General features: G+C 33.7%; 3 protein-coding genes across 10 annotated transcripts; 1 reads left to right on the forward strand and 2 right to left on the reverse strand.

Moving 5' to 3' along the window:
• Positions 1-921: 921 nt before the first annotated feature.
• LOC18599196 (Cleavage and polyadenylation specificity factor (CPSF) A subunit protein) lies at positions 922-15219 on the reverse strand. 6 transcript variants are annotated; one of them, XR_001928131.2, is made up of 16 exons: positions 14764-15218; positions 13181-13345; positions 12922-13001; positions 12717-12800; positions 12480-12567; positions 12212-12372; positions 10092-12081; positions 8127-8437; positions 7638-7953; positions 7391-7546; positions 7064-7205; positions 5597-5673; positions 4305-4444; positions 2444-2552; positions 1529-2043; positions 922-1323 (listed from the first exon to the last, which is right to left on the reverse strand). XR_001928131.2 is itself a non-coding variant. In XM_088806365.1 (16 exons), the coding sequence occupies exons 1-16, from the start codon at positions 14950-14952 to the stop codon at positions 1846-1848; spliced, it is 3717 nt and encodes a 1238-aa protein (XP_088662491.1). In that variant the 5' UTR covers positions 14953-15217; the 3' UTR covers positions 922-1845. The 6 variants fall into 6 exon arrangements, 4 of the variants coding, with proteins under 4 accessions (XP_088662491.1, XP_007029117.3, XP_007029116.3 ...); XR_001928130.2 differs by having other exon boundaries at positions 922-1437; XM_088806365.1 differs by having other exon boundaries at positions 922-2043; positions 10092-10522; positions 11012-12081; positions 14764-15217.
• A 1946-nt stretch (positions 15220-17165) lies between these two features.
• On the reverse strand, positions 17166-19327 carry LOC18599197 (mediator of RNA polymerase II transcription subunit 7a). Of its 3 annotated transcripts, none has more exons than XM_007029059.3 (6): positions 18999-19327; positions 18822-18891; positions 18247-18413; positions 18077-18150; positions 17553-17639; positions 17166-17450 (listed from the first exon to the last, which is right to left on the reverse strand). In XM_007029059.3, exons 1-6 carry the CDS (start codon positions 19131-19133, stop codon positions 17390-17392), a joined length of 594 nt encoding a protein of 197 aa, XP_007029121.3. In that variant the 5' UTR covers positions 19134-19327; the 3' UTR covers positions 17166-17389. The 3 variants fall into 3 exon arrangements, with proteins under 3 accessions (XP_007029121.3, XP_007029120.3, XP_007029122.1); XM_007029058.3 differs by having other exon boundaries at positions 17553-17634; positions 18999-19324; XM_007029060.3 differs by lacking the exon at positions 17553-17639 and having other exon boundaries at positions 18999-19298.
• A 142-nt stretch (positions 19328-19469) lies between these two features.
• Positions 19470-23547, forward strand: LOC18599198 (TRAF-like superfamily protein). The gene is made up of 3 exons (XM_007029061.3): positions 19470-19718; positions 20631-21566; positions 22666-23547. Exons 1-3 carry the CDS (start codon positions 19710-19712, stop codon positions 23383-23385), a joined length of 1665 nt encoding a protein of 554 aa, XP_007029123.1. The 5' UTR covers positions 19470-19709; the 3' UTR covers positions 23386-23547.
• The last annotated feature ends 2264 nt before the right edge of the window (positions 23548-25811 follow it).

The following is a 25811-nucleotide window of genomic DNA, read 5'->3' on the forward strand; positions in this document are numbered from 1 at the left end:
TTTAAACACCATTTATTTCTATAAATTAGTATCCATTAAATTTAACAAAGTGCTATATTTTTCTTTTTCAAAGAAAAAAAAAATTGTGCAAACAATTGTTCAATTGAATATCTTGCATGAATATGATGCATGCCTCAACTCGTACATGCATGACAGCGAGATCATTACAGTTATGTTTTGAAATCATTCTCTTACGTGTACAATTGCATGCATAGATTTCTCCACATCCATATATATATATATATATATAATAGATGATTTTATATTAAATTGTCAAATTTTAAATTTTACAATCACATATTTATTTAAGTATTATATGATTTTATTATTTTTTAAAATACAATTTAATATACATCAACAGTTTGATAAAAAATTGAAAAATAATTATATGCATAGAGATGCATGTCATGATGTATAAATATTTATTTTGATGTTATCCATATATATATATATATACACGTACATATATAAAGAGCAATTAATAATCGTTTATACAATTAATAATTAATAATACAATTAATAATTACCGAGGTATCAGCTTCAGTCAGTCCAACTTAGTATTAAAACTAGAGCTGACATTTCTGAACCAAAACACTGTTGAATCCGCAATGAGGGAAAAAGTTGCAAGAACTTGCAACTTGACTACTTGTGAAAATGACAAGCTCACCAAGCATGGGGGGCCCAATTCATCACAACAAAGTTGATCTCCTTATTCTTCATTTCTAAGTCACATATCTTCTGCTGCTAATAAATTAGGGGTTTTCTCCAAAAAGATGCATACATACATACATAAAGAAATGAAAGAAACTGATTTTCTCAAACTTTTCAGACCAGAGGTAGACAGTCATACCAAATAAATGGCTCAAGGAAACTATAAAGACTGCAATTGGAAAACCAAAAGAATTACTATAAAGACTGCAATTGGAAAACCAAAAGAATCAAATAATTCTTTGAAGGACACCCTTCCAACTATCAAATAGGTGTGAAACTGATACAGCATTTACATTGACAATTTGCAGGCTAATGTCTTCAACAGCCAAGGAAAACAGAAATCAAAAAGCTCTGACCTCATGCCAAGAAATCCAACTGCACAGGGCAGCACAAGTTTCTGCTGACCTGAAGAGAGTATCCCAATGCTTAATTATTACAAAAAATTGATGACTTGAGCGTCAGAAGATTTCTTGAATATTTGTGTTGATCAGGTAGCAGGCCCCATCATGATACAAGATATTCCTGCCTCCGCTCTTCAACACTGACTTGCAACCAGCTACAGCCATAGAGACCAAAGTCTGCTAAAGGCTAAGCTTTTTACTGCTTCAGAACCTGAGGAGATTGCCAATGAAACAAATATTGCACTTGATAGAGCCTTCGAACACGTGAACAGGAACATGAATTGTTTGCTGCTCGGTATGCATGAATATTACAAAGAACAAAGGCCTAAAGAGGGGTGGAAGAAAAGCCCATTCAATTGCTTTCCAGGCCTTTCAATTTCATCTACAAAGCATCTACTATACAAAATATTACTTACAATGAAAGGATAGCAGCAACTTTACCCATGCTTCAAATATCTACTCCCTGTGCAGCTGTTGTCTACCCTGCAGACTCTGTAACATATATATATAATTTTGGGAATATATGCATTATTGCAGCTGTGAGGTTTTGGCAGTCTATCATCTTGTGCCCAGCCCTAATACTAGCTCCTTTTGACGGACCTTGGTTGGCACTTCAATGTTAAGTGAAAATAGAACCACAAGCCATTTGTTTTCTTGTTCTCCTCAGTAGAATGCCTCAAGTTGTCTTCTTGACTTGTGATAAAATATCAGACAGGAAAAAAGAAAGCTCTGATTAATTCAAGGCATAATGGACCCGCTCAAGAAGTTGCACTACCTTCTTGACAGGGATAGGTGAAGGTGGTTGTTTTGAACTCAACTTATGTGTATCTGGAGAAACAATGGAAAATGATAACACAGCCTCTTGTTGCATGCTTGTAAGCTCCAAGAATTGAGCTAGCATGTCACCGTCGAGTATCTTTGGTACTCCAGCCTTTATCCAGACAAACAAATGCAGAAGAACAGTAAGAAAAGAGGCAAGCTTTTCTGAATACCTGAATCCACATTAAAAAGGAGAAGAAGCATGGAAAGACTATATTATAAAGCCCCCTCCCCATGGCCCCACCCAAAAACTAACTTCCGCAATTCTACAAAATGTTGAAGAAGCATAACATCTAAAACGATGAGGATGATTGGGAAAAGAAAAGGAGAGACAGAAAGAAGAAATGCTGCACAGCAAAGAGCTAATATTGAGACTTAATTGCTCCTAGATTCAATAATTTTTTTGCTGACTAAAACTACAAGCATCAAAAGTTTCATCACCATCCACAGGGTTAATAATAAAAGTAACTAGTGCCTACTGCTCAAATCAAGTCTCGAAAATTTTTTCTTACCGGGTTTTCACAGCTTCGGTACTCATTATGATCATTGCCTAGTACAGGAGCAGTCAAGGGATGAACAATGAGTCTAGCTTGGACAGCTTCCAACAGTTCGTGCTCCTCCCTACAAAAGAATTTAATTTATCAAACACAATACCCCAAATTCAGACATAAATTAGACCAAACGGCAGCCTAGCCTACGCAGCACTGAAGACCATCCACATTTTCTTACATTTACGTTGGCTCATAATTGAAACAGGGATAACCAGTTTGGCAGGCTTCCCAGTTTTATGCATGATTAAATGATCCAACACTCTGATGGTCTAGACCTTTGGCTACTACTCTTTACAGTAACCAAGAAGCTTAAATAAGTATGGTCTTGTAAAGGGTTTTGAGGTGCCATCTAAACAACACTGGTCAATATCATCCGTCAAACTTTTAATTATTCTAGTTTTACTCTTTTACAATCTCATGAGTTTTTTATTGTAAAAATCATACCAAGGTGAAGATTTTATCAGTGTGAAGGCCCTCTAAAAATTATATTAACAAGGAAATGAATTACTACTTCAACAGATATTTAATAACAAATCTTTTCTTTGCTTATGAGACTATCAAATCAGTTTTGTGAGTTAAGCATATTCACCCCCACCCCGAGGAGGGTGAAATTCCAGCTGTATTTGTTATACTTTATTGCTTCCAGTATCTTTCAATTTACTAAATTTTATTAAAGAATAGATGTGATGTATCATGAAAGAAGGAAAAGAAAGAAGAACAAGCAATTACCTTTCCCTTCACTCCCACATTTCAAATCTCTCAAAAAGTGGAGAGATATGGAGAGAAATGACAATAACGAATACGATTCCTTATACTTTTACAAGTCTGTACTCTATGGATAAAACATGGATAGAAGGTTCTAATACTTCCCCTTGTATTAAAAAAAAAAAGTGCTATTACTGTAAATTCATTTCACTTCCCTCCAATCTCAACAAAGAGAGATGAAATTTTACTTGAAATCGCTTCACTCGTGTCTTTGATATTACTTTTCATTTCTCTTCTCCCATCAATCCAATCACCTTTTTTTTACCTAGTAACCAGCATAATGAAGTACTAACTAAAGTGCTCATCCAACAAATTTCATAAAAAATTAAAAAAATAAATCTGACGGTGATAACATGACAGTCATCAGGAATAATCCACATCAATAACCACTGCAGCAGCCATCAATTTATATGGAAAGTTTGGCTATATAGATAAAAATCTTTGAACAACTCTTTGAAGCAAAGGCCATAACAACTGCAACAATTCTAAATGTTACTAATAATTCTTGTTTTCTTCATTAGTGTACAATGATTTCCATCAAAGGTTTAGCTGCTTCCTCTCTCTCTCAAAACATTGGTATGGTTTAACCTTCAAGGTGAACATTTTCATCTTGTACCTTATTAATTTTAAGTCCTTGATTAAAATTTAAAAAATAATCCTTAATTCATTAGATTATAAGGTTTTCAAGTTTCTTATTTTATGAAAAATTAATTCAATAAAATATTAAAGATACCAAGAGCCAAAAATGAAAAAGTTTGACTGTAAAAGTTAAAAACTAAACCAACATTTAGAGGACAAGCAGTGTGAGTATATAATTCAATCATAACATAACATTTGTCTGACATGTAGATCCAAATCTTTGATCCTTGCTGTGATCTCCAAAGGCAATCATTTTTGAAAAAATAAATAATCCTAAACCAACACTCCATATCCATTATATACAGTTGTACAGAACAATTAGGTAGTACTTTCAACAGAAAATGTAAAAGGTGAGAAGAATATTTTCTAAGAAAAAAGAAAGAAAACAATTCCTTTGCCCCCAAACATTAATCCATACCTTGATATAGGAATGAAGATCATTATGCTTCCTAGGAGCGTGCTGGCCATTATAGTACCATGTGAAGGGTCAACACTCGCATTAAGACCCTCACAGCTGTTCAACATATCATCCGCTGGGAGTTTGTAAATAAATGAACCCTACAAGGAAGAACATAGAACATCATCACACAACTCGGTAAAATGGAAAAATCATATGCTTCAAAAATAACGAAGTATATTATCATGAGCAAAAAGAAGCAAAAGACAACATAACCACTGTACACTGTTCAGAATTTAAGCACAAAATGGGATCTCTAGAATGCAGGAAAAATAAAAATGCTGCATATTATTCTGACCTATCAAAAACGGGGATGCCACAAAAGAAAGAACTTATTATTCAGTTTGATCAACCTATTTGAGAAGAAAATGTAGCAGACAAGAAATTCTTCTTCTACATGCATTATTTTTGTTTACTAGATAAAATCTGCTAGATCAAAAAGCTACTCCAAAAATTTTTTTCCCCCCTGATGAATACTCCAAAATTGCAAAACATTCAAAAATAATACATTAAACTGATAAACCATAATGGCAACTTCTCATAAAGATGATGTCCACCTTTTTCTCAATCAATTAAAAACAAACATCTTCCACAACATCAGAGCATGATTATTTCAAAGTCGACACACATAAGAAGTGAAATTCTATACCATGAAAAAATTTTGAGAAAATATAGTTGTTAGTCAAAGCTACATACTTCTAGCATATTTTGACCTCACAACAACTCAAAAAATTCAAGTTAAATGATTGCACTAATGCTGCATACTAGTCAAGATGACCCTCTGATAGATTCCCAAAGAACTCCATACTCAAACAAATTGAATCAAGCTCTCAATACCTAAAAAGGAGGTCCCATGAATTATATATAACAAACCGCTGCATGGGGTCATATGTAGCCACAAAACACCAATACCTCTACCATCAATTGAAGTGCTATACTACATTTTCATTATAGTTTACTCTTGATCACCCCATTTTCACTGTCCTCATTATTTCTTTCCTACATGCAAGACTTCTCTTATTACACCATTAGAATAACCAATTTATTTCACATTTTTACTCTGAAAGCAACAGACTTGAAGTAGAGCCTGGAATTTTCATCTTCCATCAGGATTTCACAGAACAATAGAAAGATAATAGTGTTGTTCAGCCACCAAGGTCAGTGATCTTTAGTTGGCCTTCAAATTTGCTAACAGGACCTCACATTACCAAATGTCTCTGCAGAAAAAGTAATCATGAAGCACGTTAACTTGCCTTCCTGATGCTCATGGCAATCTCACCCATATAGTATGCACTAGTCAGTGTCAAGTTGCGTTCAGGACTTGCATTATCTGGGACATAAAAAAAGAATAAATTGAGTAAGTTTTTCCATGCAGAAACATAAGCATGCCAGCAGGTAAAATACACATTAACAAAGAGATTATCACACTTTCATTATTTATTTCCTCTCTGTTCAATTGTTTGGGTTGAGGGGTTAATCTCCATTATTTCCTAGACACAGACCATGTTATCTGATATAACTAAAAGAAGATCTTGATACTGCTCCTAAAACAATATTTCCTCTTCACATTTGTATTGCCCTAGGAGCAGTACTCTCTTTTAAAACTTGACTGCTTAATTCTTTTTACTTTCTCTTTTTACAAGGTTTAGGCCGTTTTTACATAGTTTTGGGCTTTTGTAGTCTTAAAGTAATTGCCAGTTGGGATATTTTTTCCTTTATTTCCAGAATTCCATTCTCTCCCTTCCCTTACACATACACTTGCACTTCGAATGTTATTTCTGTTTATATTATTTAAAAAAAAAAAAAACATATCTTGCCCTTGGTACATATCTCCATGAGAAAATTAAAATATGTAAGGTCAAAAATTTTGTGTATAATGAAAGGGGAGAAAAAGAGATGGAGAAAACCATGAGGATAAAACAAAGGCCATTTAAGGAAGGTTTGATTAAAAAAGAAATAGGGGTTTATCATTCTTTCAATATGATTTATCACTTCTTCTTTTTTTTTTTTTTTTTGAAAAGCACTGATTTATCACTACTATGTGTCTAAGGTCAAAGTATTTATCATTTTTCAATGATACGTTTTAATCTTGTATATCTAAGATTCAAAAATCCAAGAACTTTCATTAGAATAGAATTTTGCCCACAAATATTTGTTTCTTGCTATAACTAAAAAAAACTTTAGTAAATAGTATTCTTTTCTGATTAATCATAATTTAATAAACTTGTATTCTAAATGTAGTTGTATCAATCATTTAAATATAAAATTATTCTTCTTTAAGAAAACTTTAAAAGACATGCTTCACTATGTCCAACAACATGACACATCACTAACATATAATCACATCATCTGATTAATAATATTTTTTAGCTCACTAATCTTATATATTGTTAAACTATTCTAAAAATGTTGTACATCAAAATTTATTATACAATTAACATGCAATTTATTTTCAATATACCATTTTATTTAGGGCCTGCTACAACACAGGTTATATGGCAATATATAATTTCTCTACACAAAACAGTTTTCTTCCTTTGCACAACATGAGTCTATTTTCACAACATTGAAGCCATAGCCTTTAGCCAACCATAGCAAAACTAATAAGAGAACTTGAAAGAGAAAGGTAGGCTTCACAGAACTTAAAAGAATAAATTTATATATGCCCATACATTATGAAAAGATTAATGGTTTCACATAAAAGTTCACAGAGAACTTACCTTCCAGACGATCTGAACAAGACAAGACAGCAACGCTGCCCTTACGATCTGAAACAACAGCAGTATCAACATCTGTAAGAACACAATCAGCAACTAACCTCTGGGATGGGTCACAGTATGTTTGATCCAGCTTTTTGGTCTCCTAGCATATGTGAAAGCATAGTAAATTCAGAACAAATATCAGAGACAAAATCCAATTAACACCTACAACTATCCAATTGGCAAGGGTGTTGTAGGTAGGTATGGAACAACTGCTTACACTATAAGCTTTAAAAGAAATGACATTGAAAACAAATTTACTTTTACAAATCTGCAATTTTTTCTCACCTCATGATATGAATAGAAAAGAATGCCATCACGACAATCGCCTACTGCAATTCTAGTAGAATGTGCAGTCAATGACATTATCATAAACCGCGTCCTCGCTAATGCAAATCTTCTCACCCTTTGAGGATTACCACTTAGAAAAGCACATACATAAAACTGAAAGAAGAGGATCAACATCTTCAAAAGCTAATTAACAGAATGACTCTAGCATCTTAAAGGAATAAATTATGATTTTTTTTCAACTTACAGTATTACCAGCAGACGCCAAGAAGTAATGATCTAGATATGGACATATTGCAAGTACCATTGCAGGCCAAGTGGTCGCATAAGCTAGCCGCAACTGCCATGCTTCAGTTTCTTCCAGTTTTATTCCATCACAGCTAGTATCATCTGGGCTACTGCATATACTACTGCTTGATAGTTGTTCATTGGCATGGCCAACAATTTCACAGAATGGTGAGTTTCGTTGGGAAGATGACCCAGCCATAGAAGAGAACGTCATTGAACCGCTATCTGAATTTTGCACATGTTCAATGCAGAGGACAATTAGACGGCCCTTGGTGCTGTAGCAAAAATGGAAAAAGAGAAAAACTTATTGTCAATCAGAGGGATTCCCAAGCCCCTTTCTGGGAAAATAATTATCCAGTATCAGCCACCATGCCTTCTAGCAAAGATACAAATTTCAGCAATTCAATACTAAAAAATATGAAAAATATGGATAATAAAGTAAATGAACCTTTCAGCTTCACCACTGGGCATTATTGCTGGACCAGGAGACAGACTAGTTCCAACAACCAGAACCTGCTCATTTCCAGCCCTAACTAGCTCCATGCATTTTCCTGTTTCTCCAAGTTCCAGTTTGAAAGATGCCACCACAGAGACAGTAAGGGGGTCGACACAACAAATATCAGAAGAACATGTATCGTTACTTAGATCGGTCCTCATCACAATTAAAAGCTTGCTTTCACTATGATACAGGACCTTCCGAGGAGTGCCTCCAAGATGAAACTTCTGCACGTTAAGCCGATTACCGTGCACCATCTCCACCTAAAACATCATGCAATTGATCATATATATGAACCAAACAAGGAAAATAAAAGAAGCATTACAAAGCAACACTTACATATTATAATATCATGAAAGGAGAACAATTAGTAACATTGAGCCAATCATTCACCAGTCTAAAGATTGAGCCAATCATTCACCAGTCTGAAGTTTGGCTGTTCTTACCATAAATAAGAAACCACAATCTTTTAAGAACTATCTATTACTATTAATCATGTTTTTTTTTCTACGAAGAAAAAGGTTGTAATAATATCATTGAAGTCATTGAAGGCCACCTTTACTAAATTCCCCCTAATGTCCACCACACAACTTTTGTCACCCAACCCACTCACAGATCCCTCATGACCTTCTTCATTTCTACAGATCTCATGACAACATACACCAGCAGCTGAGATCAATTAAAGTGTTGCAGAAATTGCACTAATACAAAGTTAATAGTTTCAATTGATCAGATACTAAATTCCAACAACAGTTTTCTATTTACTATATTTTTTATTCAACTGCCTTCATTAAGCTATCAAACCATGTGCTTGGGTTTCCTTTACATGAGAAATGGGCTCACCATATGCCAAAAAGCAAAAAATCCTATATTCAGATAAATAACAAAACACATAGACACAGGAAAATACCAAGGTGTGTTGAGTATTTGGCAATTAATTTATGCATCAGGGATAGAATGGATGCAACGATAAACATCCAGTAAGATTCAGGATGAGTAAGCATCGGTAATACGAATGAGAATATTGCATCCCTACTTTTGTAAAAGGGAACCTTACATCAGAACTTAGAAAACAGCAAGTCGATTATCATTTTGAATAGTTAACCAGCTTCGTTTGAGTCCATTTAAATATAGTGTTGGTACTGAAGTGCTGAAATCAAGCTCACCCATGCTTTGAACTTTTTTTTTTTTTGACACAAAAGGGAGCACAATGGCTCAAACCTAGGATCTCTATCCAAATCCCACCCCACTCTTACCACTTAAGCTAAGCCCAAGTGGCTGCTTTGCACTATACAAGTGTGAAAATGAATCCCCCAACTTGGACAGGAAAGGAAAGATGCCATCAATATTCAATAGGACATTAATGCTAGCTCTACACAGTGGAAGCTCCACAAATAACAAGTAGACCATCAAATTTTCCAACATAATTTGTGATAATACAATATCTGAAGGAAAATGTAATTCACAAGAAAGCATTTACATCTAATAATCTAATGCAAGCATTACCAAATTCAATAAATCCATACATTACCAAATTCAATAAATCCATACAATCTTATATTTGTTACTAAGCACACAGACAAACCTCAAAGTATTTATGGAAAGAGAACTCTGACAAAAATGAAGCCAGAAAAATATAGCAAATGTATACAATGCCAAAAAAATTATGGGCAAATAGTTCATATCCAGCATTTACTTCAGAGAATTTATTCCCAACAGTCAAAAAAGTAAAAAGCTACCATTTATAGAACATCATGGTCAAATAGTTCAATCCAGCATTTACTTCAGAGCATTTATTCCAAACAGTCAATAAGTCAAAAACTACAGTTCCAGGGTAGAAACACAAACAAGTATCCTTAACAGAATGATAGTTAAACAACCACAGTAATTCAATTGTCAACAGATAATGATTCTTACCAAATGTAAACTGTTTTCTGTAACAAACAAAATTCCTTTAGGGCATTCAGCAGAACATACAGGGGTTGCATGTGTGGAAGGTTGAAATGATATAGAAGTATAAGAAAGGCTGTGCCTAGCCGTATGCAATAACCAAGGCCTGTCACTGAGAGCTATAATATCAGCATCAAGTGAATCACTCAGGGGAACCAGGAAAACGGGGGTAATGCCAATTCTACGGGTCGCAATCAATTGAAGATTAATAGGAAGGTCATCTTTCTCACTCACATTAACAGCACATATCTCTGAACCGAATAAATTTGCAGTTTTTGTATTCAATAAAACTCTATCAACATTTTCCGGAAGAGGACTAGTAGAACTACAACATTCTGATGAAGAAGTAGCAACAGCAGATGGCCACTCAAATCGAAGCAGCATTCCATTCCTCAACCCTGACAGAACATAAAACTGATCAACTAGTACTAGCCTTACGTCTTGAGGAATGCAACCACTAACAGCAGTTTCCATAGCACTTGCTAGTGAAATTGTTCCAGTAGCAAGAACTCTAAGACCTTGAGGTGTAAATGACAGAATTTCGACTGAAGGCCTATGTGTACCAATAACAAAGGTGATACCCATGCCAACTCCAACAGGAAGAACAGCCGTGTGGATATTATCCACCGGATTTAAGGAAGAGCTTGAATGCCTTGGCTCAAAATGCTTCTTTGGTATTGATATGCACGATAATTCATACCGCAATTTCACATGCTGTAATTCATAAATTTCATGATGATATGCAGATAGTGATCTGACCCCAAGAATAAATAGAAAATATGGATTAGAAGTAGAGACAACTATCAAATTTTGCCCAACTGCCCCCAAACTAATACTTATGTTATCTGGGGACCAAGATGTGCAAACTGGAGAAGACAAAGGGATACCTTCAGAATGGGCAGCCTTCGTAGGCAAACAAAGCCTAATTGCATTTTGGTGAATCTGGACAAGCTGACCATCACCCACAAGGCCACATGCCAAAGTACATACGTCAGGTTGGAAACCAACTGAATCAGTAACATCAGTAAAGCTTAATCCAACTGAAAGTACCCTAGTTTCTTCAACAAATGATAACACAAGAAAAGAATGATAAGAATCTTCTACTTTCATCTGAACTGTCCAAGTTCCAGTTATGCCTTGGTAAATAGCAGCAGTCTTTAAAAGCTTTTCAACACTAATACCACTTTGTATAATTCTTAATGATCCCTCTGGTGCAACACCACAGCATGCAAACATTTCATCACGTTTCTCACCATGGTAATCCACTATTGACATGTCCAAGATTGGTGCTATATTTTGAATAGGACTTGTGTATATTAGCCTCTCATTTTCTACCTTAAGGACCAGACCATCCCCCATTTCTACAATTGCTACCAGGAACCCACCATCCACCCACAAAAGGGACTTGCAAGGTTGACCCCTGTAGAGACAATCAGATATATTCACTTTCGGATTATCAGAATCAAAAGAAATCTCAATCATGAAAAATTCTCCAGTATCAAGACAAAAAATCATCCTTGGACTTCTATCACTTTTTGGTTCCCAACTAAATGAGCATACATGTTTGCAGGTAAATTTTCCATTGCCACTGTCCCCATCTATACACATCGGATCATAATCACTCAGCTGAAGTAAAGCGCATGCAGCAACATTAAATAAGCCTTCATCATCAACATCATGTGCTCTAAATGAGTCTTCAATAAAATTTTGTTCTTCTAGTGTATGGCCTGAAAAGTTTAAGGTTGTTCTGTACACACAATGGGGATTGTGTGCATCACTAAGATCCATCAGGAGAGCATCACCAACCCTCAATAGGAATGCAAATCCACAAGAATGAGGTACTTCGACAATGCTATGTGCTAGTGGTCCAGCTTCAAGATATTGCGAAACAACATAAACTGCACGTTCTTTAATATTCCATCCCAACAAAACCAGTTCATTCAGGGCATTTCCTTTCCTGCAGCAACAAAAAGTAGCCCTTTCTTGATTAGCCTAAGCATAAAATTTGATAAAAGTATCCCATGGGAATACAAGAAAACTGTAAATATGACTATTTCCTAGATGGTAATTATACATTCAGTTCATACCTATTCAGAACAATGGCTAGAACAGGATTGTGCTCCTTGTTTGGTTGGAAAGAATCTTTTGAAACAAAGCACATGCTCCATATTGTACCACGTATACTAGTTCTTTGGGCACTTCTGGTAGAACTCACACTGCCTTCATTTTCAGGAGGATAAAATATTCTCTGAAATACTCACAAATAAGATCTCATAACTCCATACGCACAGTAAAAACAAACAAAACCCATCCATAAATTGCTGCCACAACACAAAAGTTTGAAAATTGCAATACCTCATCAATAATATCATCCCCAGCAGACATTGAAAGGGAAAAAAGAGCCAATCGATCTTCATAAGCACTAGTAGCAATGAAACAGCCACTGTAAAAGGAAAATAATAGAAGTTAGGGCCATCCATGGCATTGCTAATTGCAATACTTTTCAGTACTTCTAATGAATCTGGTTTCAACATGCACACAGAGACAAGAAAATAACATACAAAGCTTAATATTTGGTACAATTCAACATACGTGGAATCAACAGCTAGCATTCTTCCAAGTTGATGCCTTGAGTTTCCAGGATCAGAAAGCTGAACATGGGCCACGGGAAAAAACCTATTTCAAAAAATATGTATTGTCACAGTAGAAATGAGCATACCAAGACGTCAACAGTAGAAGCACTTAAGCACCTTCTCTATCAACATGGAAAATTGAACTAAAGGACAGAAAATACAACCTGTGCATCTCAATGCAAAATGTGAGAAATGATAGCTTTCCAGAATCAGAAATAACAATCAACAGGTCTTTCCCACGCATCTAAATGAAAAAAAAAAACGAAAGAAAATCAATTTAACATAAAATGCTATTACAATATATCACAGAAAACTGCTTGTAATCATATTTGCTTTACTTTACTCTAGCAAATTAATTCTTAAAAAAATAAAGCAAGAAATCACTTCACTGTGATGAATGAAAATCAAGAGGAGATGTCCTACAATGCTTCCATTATAGGTTTCTGTGCAGACCTGTGGATTTCGTGCACAGACCTTCTCATTCCAAGGTAGAATGGCAAGATCCTTAATGGTACCAAATACAGTCTGCTCACAGATAGATGTCACAATACCATCTTCACCCATTATTACCAGCTCTATGGACGTCTCCTGAATAATACACCACCGTACAATCAGTCAGATTAGATATCTTTTTTACAGGAGCATGATAAATTCACTACAATTTCAGAAGCAAGAAAATCAACTCATACAACAAAGAGTCATTCTCAAAGCAGAGCAAACTTAGACAGCTTTCTGGGGGAATAAGATCAACAATCCAAAAATCTAAATAATCTAAATCCATAACCCTTTATTCCTTTTAATCTAAACCTGTGTCATTTTTGGTTGGAAAAAGTCTTCTATATTTATTTGTTTATTATATTACATTTAAAAAAAAAATCAATTGCAACCCCTTTTCCATATTGGCTCATGATGCCACTATTCCAAATGAGGACCTCTGTTTTTTTTTTATTATTACTATTTAGATGGCTTTTGCAAGACAATTCTAAAACTACACTTTTTTATTCACAAAATTAAGTTTCTAGCATAAATTGAAATGAATGATAACACCTAATTGGTTACTAAAACATTTAGTCTTCATGAGCATGCCTATTTCAACATTTAAGTCACTGTCTAAGTCAAGTTGTGAAACCGACATGATTTTTGGACCTAGTGATCTCCAAGAATCAAATATCTCTAATAGCCTTATATAAACTGTTTTATTGAAGCAAGAAGACATTAAGGAGCACATGTAATTTAAATTTCTTTCTCTTTACAGCATTATCCATTATCAACAGTTCTCCCCATTTTATAAGGTAATCATTTACAGTCAATAACTTAAAAGTGTCTGCACACACGTAGTGTGTGCGTCAAATTCTAATGTGCCCCTGGTTGAATGTCTGCAGGCGTGTGTTGGTGTGATATGATAATGTGGCATTCAAGGAATTTTTTATCTGAAGTCATAAGATTAAAGTATCATAGTCCATTACAAAGAATGAGAGGGACATTAAATAGGATGATAAAAATAGATATAAATAAAAACCAGCCATAGAGTAAAATGGAGGTATAGCAAATTGAATATCCAAGCTATAAGATAAACTAAAATTATTAGAAAGGACCATGTTTCGAGCATTGGGATTTAAACAAGAGATAAAGCTATGTCATTAGAGAAATGCTATTGGCAGAGTTAATGGTCGTGCTGCAATGAACCATGCAAATATCAGTTAGAATGTAAGTAATTTCTGGTTCATACGCATATTTTGTCAAAAAGCATTACATTCAAAACAGTGAAATTAACAATAATTAAATATAGGATAAGGAATATTCGACTCTTTTCCTAATAGAATTCACCTCTCACAAATTAAGATTAAACCACACAGAGTGTATTTAAAGCCTGAATAAACAAAAACTCTTAAATTGAAAAAAAAAATGATAGTGCGGTCTAAATGCAAGTTGATTATTGTTTCTAGTAGTCAGTAAATTGATCAAATTCGTATGAAAAAAAACCGAAATGAATACAAAGGAAGCACCTTGCCGAAAACGACGTCGAAGGAAGACGGAGAGCGGAGATGACCATAAGCGACCTGTAGAACAACGCTTCCCCTGAGGACACACTTTGCAAGGTAGTTAACGCCTTGGGAAGAAGCAGTCGCCGACGAAGATGATGGCGAAGAGGAAGATGCTTTTGCGGTCGAGCACTCTTCCTCCGAGAGCGCCATTTTCTTTTTGTTGTCCTTTCGGGAGTGGAAGAGCTAGGGTTTTTCCTTTTTGCCTGATCGGATTTTTGGAATTTCGTTTCTTATTGTTAATCGAGAAGAGAAGGGTTTACTTTAGGTTAGATGGAGATGGTGGTTTCTCCTGCGGAGAGTGGTTCCATGCGGTGCGAAATGAACATTAGAGGTGTTCTTTCTGGAGCCTGTAAACTCTTTTTTTAATTTAATTTGTTGGCATCACTGTCTGTGAGAGAGGGACAGACCAGAGAAAAGAGATGGGATTACTTAAATCTGGATTTTTTTTTTTTAATGTGATTATTTGGATTTATCACACAAATCCAAAATGAAAAAAAAAAAAAGCAGATTAATGAATGCTTTCTTCTCATAAAAATCTCTTATTTTCTTTTATATATGAGAATATAAAATATGAAAATAAATGAGTGGTGTTTGGACAAATTTACAAATAACTTTTTCATTATAAAAACAAAAATAAATGCTTAGTTTTTATAATTTATAAATTTTAGCTTACATGTGTAATCATACGAGTGAAAGTGTTATAGTTAGTGCATCGATGTAAGACATGGGATGGGATTAATGTGATGTTTATAATATAGTGTTTTTTTTATTTAATGAGTATAAAATATATTTTTAAAATTAAAAATGTGAATTCTTAACAAATGGTAGTAAAATAAAATTAATTTTTCATTAATGTGAGTTACATTCGAACTAAGATAAATCTCTCTTCTTTATATATAAAAAAGTCAATAAGGAACGTGAGTGGCTAAGTTCATAACAAATAATATCAAAATCTATTAAAAATATTTTTTTCTCCATTAAATAATCATGTTTTTTATATTGAAAATATAAACTCATCACAAATGATGTCCAAACCTACCTAACTCTTTACTGACATTAGACCTCTCATGAGAGATATGACACACTCGGGTTAAAGTAAGATGGAACAAAATGTCACGGATCTTACAAAAATTATATATGAGATGAGTTTTAGGTTCATAAATAAAACTCCTTCTGTATCTAATATGCATAGGTTTTGAGTTGGAAACATGAATCATTAGCATCATGCAATCCTCCAAATTCTAAGTTCAAGTTACTTTTAAACAAAATTATGAATTAAATTTTTTAAAAAACTATTAATGTATAATAACAAATATTTAACAAAAGTTTTGTTATAAAGTTCAAAAAAAAATCTCTAAATTATTTAAAAAATTTCAAATAAGTCATTATTCTTCTATTATGTTTCATCAAATTTTATATTTTTATTTTAAGTGAAATATCATTTGTCATTCTAAGTCACGTAATGCAAACATAGTATAATAACATGGTTATATGACATTTTTTATTTTCCACATCAACGTTATGTAACTCTATGTGAGTATAAAATAACAAATGACATTTTGACTAATAATAATTAATCAACTCTTAATTATAGAGACTTATTTGACCTAAAATATAATTTAAAAAACTTGATTGAACACAATAGAAAAAAAAATATCTATCTAAATTTTTTTTAAATATTATGTCAAAAGTTTTTTAAAGTTTTTTATAGTTTTACTTTACTCTTGAATAATTTTCAAAAATTATAGTAAGAATTACACATCATTTCACATTTATCTTTTTTAATTTGGTACAATACCTTATTGATTTCATTTGTTTTTTATTATTTTTCCAATAAAAATTTTCTTTGTTTTATTTTTTTTCCATCCACTTAATACTTATAATTTAGTTTAATAAAAGTTGAGTTTTTGTTTTTTATTTTATTAAAAATAAAAAAATAATATTAAATAATTTTATACATTTTAAAGCACCTCTGTTGCCGCGGTGGTTTCTCCAACCCAGCAGACCAAAACAACTTCACCAAATAAACTAACTTCTTATAAAGGCCAGTAGGAATTTTAAAATTAAAAACTCTGCCTCTTATTTTGTAGAATTATGATTTTTTTTCTCCTCTTTTGTTACTCCATTTGCAATCCAAAACAATTCAAGAGATATTGAACTTTATTTCCTTTATTTTTATTATTTTTCTTTATTTTCTCTTAAATCTTAGTCATATTTACTACTATTAGACTGAATCTTATGGTGTGGCAAGAATAGACTATATTTGGCATCACATGCACTCTGTCGAAGAGAAATTAGGTACTTTCAGCTGGTTTCACTTTGACAACCCTAGAGAGATTTGATATCAAGATTAACGTGTAAAATGAAAACAAAAAGGGTATGCTAATCCCTGATAATTTTACAGCGTAAACTAATATACATTCCTCTTTAATAAAAATGAAACTGCCACAAGATGAGAGAGTAAGTCAAGCTTTTAACTACACTCGTTCTATTCCTGACTCCAAGTATTCCTGGGAAACATAAGCTTTGTTACAGGGATCGACATCATGAAAGGAGCGATTCGCAACACAAGCTCAAACTCGCTGTGCTACTGTCCATCTAGGGTCCCAAGTGACTCCTTGAGCAGTCTTTGTGCTTCCTCTCTCCGACTGGACAAGCAAAGAAACCAAATGTCAGAACTAAGCAAATAAAAGTTGTGTCAGTTGCTAATAGTACTAGTTGATGTAAGAAATAAGTATGCAATCACTTGCCAGCTATTAGCACAGCCAAACCACAACCAATTCTGGCTCCATAACCACATGGCTTCCTTTCCAAGAAACTCCAGCCACATACCTAAACTACTTATTTTGATATTAGAGAAGGGCATTTAGTAAGCCAGTGATAGCATTTATGAGATGTCATGTCCTTAGAATTCAGCGGGGAATGTCTATGTCCCCAGCAAAGGGGAAATGCAATTAAGGTAATAACAGCACGAGGATAGCAACGCTTCAATAGTCTCTTAGGAAAACTGCCCGAAGTGGATTTAGTGAAAAGGGAAAGAAGACAAAAACGAGAAAATTCAATTACTTCCTTGGCCGCTAACCATTTTCTACAGTACGTGTAATGAGGCATTACCACAACCTTCATAATGACAGCAAAATTCAAATCTCTAAATGATCTTATTCCATAAATCTTCTAAGCCACTATTAATTAAACGCATGCTCAAAGAACGGACCAAACTCTTTAGACAGAAAATTTAGTTTGGAGCAGTTTCCAAGCATGTTTATATCCATACCTCTTAATATCCTCCAGAGCCTGTTTACGGCGTTGTATCTGAAGTTCTAGAATGTGAATCAGTGTTGCTCTAGCCTGCATAAGCAAAATCAAAATATAGAATGAGTACCACATAAATTCACAATCATTTACCAAGCAAAAACATGTCCAGATAACCCAACAACGTTTCACCTGATGAGGACGCAACGAGTTGAGCAAGTGGTGCAAGTTCTTGAATATAAGAGATATCTCCTCCACTCGTCTTGCATACTGTGATGGTCTCTCAACAAGAACATCAGCTAGCTCCAAAATATGCAGTTGCAATTCTCTGTTGAGCGACCTCAATTCCTTCTTGAAATCTGAAAATGGTCAAAAATAAATCTGGATTCAGCAAAGAGAAAAATGGTGAGAGAATCGTGTTTTCTAACTGTCCAATAGCCACAAAATCCCACAGAAAAAACATGTATTACAAACAAATTGCACTAAAAATTCACTCAAAAAATGTCTCACGATTTTCCACCTCATGAAATTTGATTACACTCAATAAACTTATTATCATTATTTATTTATAGAATGTTACTATTGGCTCCTTCCTTATCAACTATCTGCTAAACCGAGCCGAATTAAGGGCTAATGTTCAACTATAAGCAGAAAAATAATACTACTAGCAACCAGGGTCCAGGAATAAAGCATGCTAAAATTAACTCCAATAAATGATTTCACAAAGTCATAGAAACAAAAATGAAAAAGCAAGAAAAAGAAATTACCAACGTTAGGTCCTTTGGGATAGAGTTGCCGTACCCCTTGCTCTTCCAAGCTTGGAAGCAAATCATCAGTCTACCAGCCAAAAGAAACACCATAAAATCAAATTTCAATAAGTATAAATAATTCAAACCCAATCAAAATAATAATAAGTAATTTACTGAAACAAGAGATAATCTCACAGTGTAACTGCCACCAAAGCAAACGTAGGTGCCTTCGATTGGAGGCGGAGGCTCCGGAGCCGATTTAGGGTTTTGTAAGTAATCTTTGTAGAGCCTATAAAACGGCGGCGGTGGCGGGTAGGTAGCTGTTGCCATCGTTGATCAGCCTAACACTTCCAAAATGTTCAGAGACCTATATAAATTTCGATTAACAAAAGGGAGCTCTGTTTGGTTGCAGAGAAAACGCTAGAAAAGTGACCAGGAAGAAGATTGAAAAGCCAAGATTCGAAATCGAATAAATGGGGCCCAAAAGGGCTGGTTATATTTTGGGCCCGACCTGATTGAAAGCTCACCCGCCCAAAATTGAACCCAAGGGAATGGGCTAATTCTGAAAACCAAACAGCGGCAGAAGATGTCTGGTTACAAAAGGGTGGCAGATATTTCAGTCAATGTAAAAGAACAGTTAAAACAGTTAAATATAAAAACGAAAAGAAGGGGCCTACCCTAATTTTAGCTTTAGCTTTTTCAGATTTTCTTTTTTTTTCTCTCTTTTTGGGAGAACGAGAGCGGTAAAAAAATAAAAAATGTAAAGCCAATGTTGATGGTTAAATCCTCAGAGTTTTTTACCTTCATTAAACAACTTTTTCTAAATTAAATTTTCTTTTTCATTTTTATGTTCTGGTAGCGAGGGATTTTCTTTGATCGGATCGCTGGACTTTCCGGCATTTGAAAATGATGGAGGTATTTCTCTCAATTTTTTTCTTACTACATTTGATTTAAGGAATAATTAGAATATAATTAATATTCGGTTCTTAATTTATGATCTTTCTAAATGTAGGAATTTTATGCTTTTCTAGGTTTTCTTTTTTTATAATTTCGTTGCCCGGGAATTTGGAGTGACTATATCTAAATTGGCGGTGATTGGATCTTTAGAAAATCAGTTGTGATTTGGTCAACATCGAATTAACCACAAAGAATGAGCTAAGAGATTATAAAAGGAAAATGAAAATCTGCGATTAGTTAGGCTGTAAAATTGTTCATTTTAAAATTTTTCATATTTTGTTAGGATAGGACCAGCAAATCGGTGAATTTATAACGTAATATATTGGCCTGTGATACAGAAATGTAAAGCATTTGTTGCAATCCTTCGTGTTGCCAGACGCGAAACTCAGGGCTGGTCGGAATAATTTTTGAAGAAATTTTTTATTTTTGTTATTCCGATGAGTTAAATTTGAAAGAGAAAAGCATAATCATTTGGCTGGAGTTTCTTTCTCTTTTGGTGGATTGGAGTTTGGCGAATTCGGGGTGGCAGTGATAATTTTACATAGATTTCTCATAGTTAATTGGCCACTAGAAATATTTCTTAATTTTGTTCAGCCCCTTTAATAATCAAATAGCTAGCAAAGTATATTTTACACATAAGCAGATCAAGGTTTATAATTTGATGATAGACATTCTTTTCTGAGAAATCTGGTTACCCAAATAAGATGTCAACCTTTCTGTGTTTGTATTAGAAGCCAATCAATATGTTTCCTTGTTGATGATAGGCTATTGGATTTGAAGGTTGTTCAGTCTAGTACTCCTTTTGGTTGCCAAGTAGTTTTTTTTATAAAAGCCAGGCAGTAATATGTTGTATCTGATATCATTTTATAGGAATCTGCAACCACGGATCCTCCTGCAAGTGATGTAGAACTTGTGCCAGAGAAGATCAAAGATGCGAAAGAGGGAGGTCCAGCATTTCACTGTGACCTTTGTGATATAGAACTAGTTTACAAGATAGCTCAAGCATTCTTCCCAGGTTTAGCTACAGCTTGTGTCGACAATACAACAGGTGATGTGTTCAGGTCCCCTGGTTCAGTGGCTGCAGAAATTAGAAAAGAAATGGTGGACTATCTGACGCAAAGAAGTGAAACTTTTGTGGCAGAATCTGTTGTCTTGGAAGCTGGTCCAGAGGCAGAAGCATCTGACCATCCTTACGATATCATTGCTTGTTTTATTGATGACTTTGCGAGTTCAAAGAGGAATTTGTTTAGTCGAGTTTCGGGATGGCTACTAAGTGACAAGAGAGAAGATAAGATAGATGATTTTGCACAAGAAATGGAAATTAATGGGTTTTGGTCAATAGACAAGAGAGAAGCAATTGTACAAACTTTACTGAAAAATGTTGACTTCAAGAATGCATTTCACTGTGACATGAAATTTCAGTCAGCGGATGAACTTGCTTTGCATGTCTCAGCTTGTGGCTATAGATTAATGAACTGCGAAAATGAGGGGTGTAATGCTAGATTTTCAGCTAATCAAGCAGAGAAGCATGATGCAGTTTGCCCTTTCAAGATAATTCCATGTGAACAAAAGTGCTCAGATAGCATCATGAGGCGTGAGATGGACAGACACTGCATAACTGTCTGTCCAATGAAGCTTGTGAATTGCCCTTTCTATGCATCAGGTTGCCAATCAGCCATACCTCATTATAAGATTGAAGAACATCGCTCCACAAACCTCCATTCTCACTTGCTATATATTCTTCAAGGCATTCACAAGGAAGCATCTGTGGAGGTTCTTAAAGAACGGGTTGAGCAACTGGAAAAGGTGAGTCAAGATGTTATTCAGAATGTCCTGCTCTGATACATATTTATTTTTCTTTTTTGCTACTAAATGCAATCTGTTTCTAACTATCAAATGAGAGATAATTGACTATTTAAGCACTCTATATCTTTCTTTGCCGTTTGTGAATCCATTCCAGGAAACATCATGGCGAAGGGCTTTATAGAATTATCTAACATCATAACTTTTGCGACTAACTTCTATTTCTCGCTGAAAACAGACATATTAGGAGAGAGCTTTACCAACCTGGCGTTTTGAACCAAATCTGTTAGTCTGTACTTATATTACTGAACTACTTTTGGAACAGAGGACAAATGTGAATGGAAGCCATATAAATGATACCTACAAGATTCAGGAATACCAAGGTCAATATCTTATTAGGATGAGTTGGTAATGGACATGCATTTAGCAGCCTTTCTTTCTCTAACGGTTGATTGCTTTTCAAGATATGCTTTATACGCAGTTGATGCATAATGTTTAAATGACCTGAGGAACCTTATTCAAATGAAAGCTGAAAGATTACATCTATTATTACCATGTTGATTCTTGTTTTTCTTTTTAATATTCAAGCAATGCTCTCACAGGAATAGGGATTGGGGATTTGCCACATTTTTGTGATACCACATGCAATTTGACAATTTTCTTACCTTTTTCCTTTTGTGCTTAATTTTATTTTCACCAAACGTGTGATATGATTTTAACACTCGAGGAAAGAAAGAGAACAATGACCAGTCATGCAGAGTTAACTAAAATACAAATGATCAATTACTGTGCCTACCTCTGAATTGATTTGTGTGGATGTGTACATGCTAAATACTAGGGAAGGATTAGAGGAAAAGAGTTTCTGCTATCTGATAGACCTTTCAAATTTGGTTATAATAATGATAATGAGACAGGAATGCATGAAAATATATGGTTTCAGCTCAACTTCAGGTTTGCAGCATAAACCATATATGGTGGAGCAGGAATGAAATGAAAGTCATTTCTGACATAAACTGCATGTTGTTCTATCCTCTTTTGTTCACATTTGGATGATAGATTTCATGTCTCTTTTAATGAAAGCTATATTTTTCTTTCACAACAGTCATCTTCTGGTAAGCTAGCAGACATCCGAGATGTGAGATCTCTAACATTCAGAGTCAAGGATCTTGATGCACAGCTTGGACCCTTGGTAGTTACTGCAACAAACAAAATTAATGAAGAAGCCACAGAGGCAGCAGCAAAGCTTGAATCTGTAGAAGCCAGTGACACAAACAAGGATGTTGAAAAAGCTGTGCAAATGGAAGTCAAAGTTTCGGAAGCAAAGCCTCCATCATTAGAAGTTGCTCCAACAAACAAAGATAGCGAAGAAGCCACAAAAACTGAAATCAAGGATTCTGAAGCAAAGCTGCAGTCATTAGAAGTTGCACCAACAAACAAAGATAGTGAAGAAGCCACAAAAACTGAAATAAAGGATTCTGAAGCAAGGCTGCAGTCATTAGAAGTTGCACCAACAAACAAAGATAGTGAAGAAGCTTTAAAAATTGAAGTCAAGGATGCTGAAGCAAAGCCTCAGTCATCAGAAGATGATACAACAAACGAAGACAGGGAAGAAGCTGCAGAAAGAATAGTTAATTATTCTGAAGCAAGGCCTCCATCATTAGAAGTTACTCCAACTAACAAGGTTAATGAAGCAGCAATTGAGAATTCAGTCAAAGAAGTTGAAGAAACACTTCGGCCTTCAGAAGTTCACACAACAAACAGAACTAGTGAAGATGAAGGTATGGAGACTTCAGAACATATACCTAACAAAGTTGAAAGGTGAGGTGCGAATTGTTGGCTAATAGTTCTTTAACCAGCCATATACATTTCAGATATACAAGTGCATCTGGTTTTTTCCCTATATCCTTTCTTTTTGTTGAATTTTGCGGTTATGTTCTATACACTTCTTACCTTTTTGTTAGCTTACATGCAATTTTTTGCCATACTTTTCATTACAATTTTGAGAGATTAAACAGGAAACTAGCTTCTTCTCTGCTTTATAAAGGAAATTCAGAGGGGAGATCCAGCTTGATGATCCATCTAATACAAGTACCTACTCAATTATTTTTCTTTTCTTTTCTTTTTAAGTTTGTTTTCCTTTAAGAAAGAGAGGAAAAAGCAGAAGGCAAGGAACAGATGAACAAAATTTGGATGTTTTTGTTCAAAATTGTCTTTTTTTTTTACATATACAGTTTTAACTTTAGGAAAGAGAAAAAAGAAAAGAGAATGGAGGGTCTTTCCACATGTTGAAAATTTCTCCTTTAACAAAGAAAAAAAACAAATGGAAAAGGGGAAGGGAAGAAAAAAAGTTATAATACTATAAAAAGTCTTTAAATTATTTTAAAAAATTTAAATAAATTTTTATTTTTTGTTGAATTTAATTATGTATTTTTATTTCAGACTAAGAGCAAAAGTTATTTTAAACTCGAAACTCTTAAAAAAATAATTTTTTTAAAGAATAAAATTTTTTAAAAAAATTTAAAAAATGCTCAAGATAATAGCTTTCTCTTTTTCTTCTTTTAAAAACATATCAATTTTTCAAAAAATACCCCTCTCAATCAATCTCCCTCTTTTCTCTCTTCCTTCACATATCACTTTTCTCCAATGCAACTTCACAATCTTCCTCTCTTTTATCTCTCTCTACAAAGGCTACTAGAAAAAATTTAGAAAACTTAGCAACAAATAGTAAAATTTAATATTTATTTATTCTTACAAAAATTAAGAAAAAAAATCTAAGATTTAAAATTACATTTAGGTATTATTTAAAGGTTTTTTCTCTTTTTCACAAAAAAAAATCTAATACTATTAGAGTTGTTCCGTTTTGGATTTTTTTATAAATTTCTTTGATTTTTAACATCTGAAATCTTGTATAAACTCGAAACAGATTTGTTTCGTTTTGATTCATTAGGAAATTGAAAATAACATGAATAGCAATTATGGTAATTTTAACCAAAATAACTTATATAATTTATTTTGTCAAACAGTTTACCTAATCCTTTTAACTTAATTTTAAAAGTTTCATAATAGTTTTAGGTCAAACAGGCTCTAAATAAACTCTTATAATAACACAAAATTAATTATTATTAATTAAAATAATATGTCACATAATATATTAACTTATCATAATAAAAAACAAGATTATGTTACTATATCACATGAACATCATGTGTTATAAAAATAACATATATTATTTTGACAAACGGTAATTAATCAATCATTAACCATAAAATTTTATTCCGTAATAATAAAAATAAAGATTTATTTAATTTTTTTAAAATGATTTAAAATTTTTTTAAACATTATGTCAAAAAATATATATAATCAAAAATAAAAAATTCTAATGTTGAAAATCTTAAAATGTTAAAGTACATAAGAGCAATTAGGAAATATGAGAAAGGCAGCCTCAATTGTTGGGTAGTGCCCAACAAGATGTGCTCATTTTGATATTTTGGTGACAATTGTTTGTTTCCGGCTGATTGATTGAGCCATGTTACAACATCAAATAAAATGCGGCCAAAAATGGCTGCATCATTCATGGGGTAGGTTTGATTTTCCCTACGGTCCGATAAAGCATGGACCAATTTATGGTATGAATCATCATTAGTTCCGCGGCATACATCCAACGTGCTGCTGTCACCATCATTCTTCGACACTAATTTCTATATAAAACAAACACATTATAAATATTGTCAAATAAATACTAGTACTATTCTTTTTCATTGGAGATTATTAGATTGCAATTCAACTTGATTAATAAATTATTATTTCATTAATAAATAGTACATAATAATATTTAAATTTAATATAACTATTTTATGATTTTAAATTGCGCCATTTATACATTAGTTAGGGAAATTCCAAAAGATATTATTATAACCATGAAAATGAATGAAACCAACCATTAGACCCAAAGCTTGGCTCTAAAATATAATGATATATAAATTAGATTGGATTGAGTCAACTAAGTCGAGCCTGATTTATCGATACCTCTAAATACAAACTTTGAAATCAAAATTCAATAAAAAAAAATCCACACATGTCATGGATTTTATAATAATAAGGGAAATTATGAGTGGTTGTTGAACTTATAAATAATAATTTTATTTTATTTAATAAACATATTTTTAAATTAAAAATATCAAAGTCAAAATAATTTAAGACCAAATTAAATCCCTCGTATGCCCTTGACTCAAACACGAACCGACTGAA

Source organism: Theobroma cacao, chromosome 5 (genome assembly GCF_053813885.1).
Source record: "Theobroma cacao isolate CCN51 chromosome 5, ASM5381388v1, whole genome shotgun sequence".
Lineage (NCBI taxonomy): Eukaryota > Viridiplantae > Streptophyta > Magnoliopsida > Malvales > Malvaceae > Theobroma > Theobroma cacao.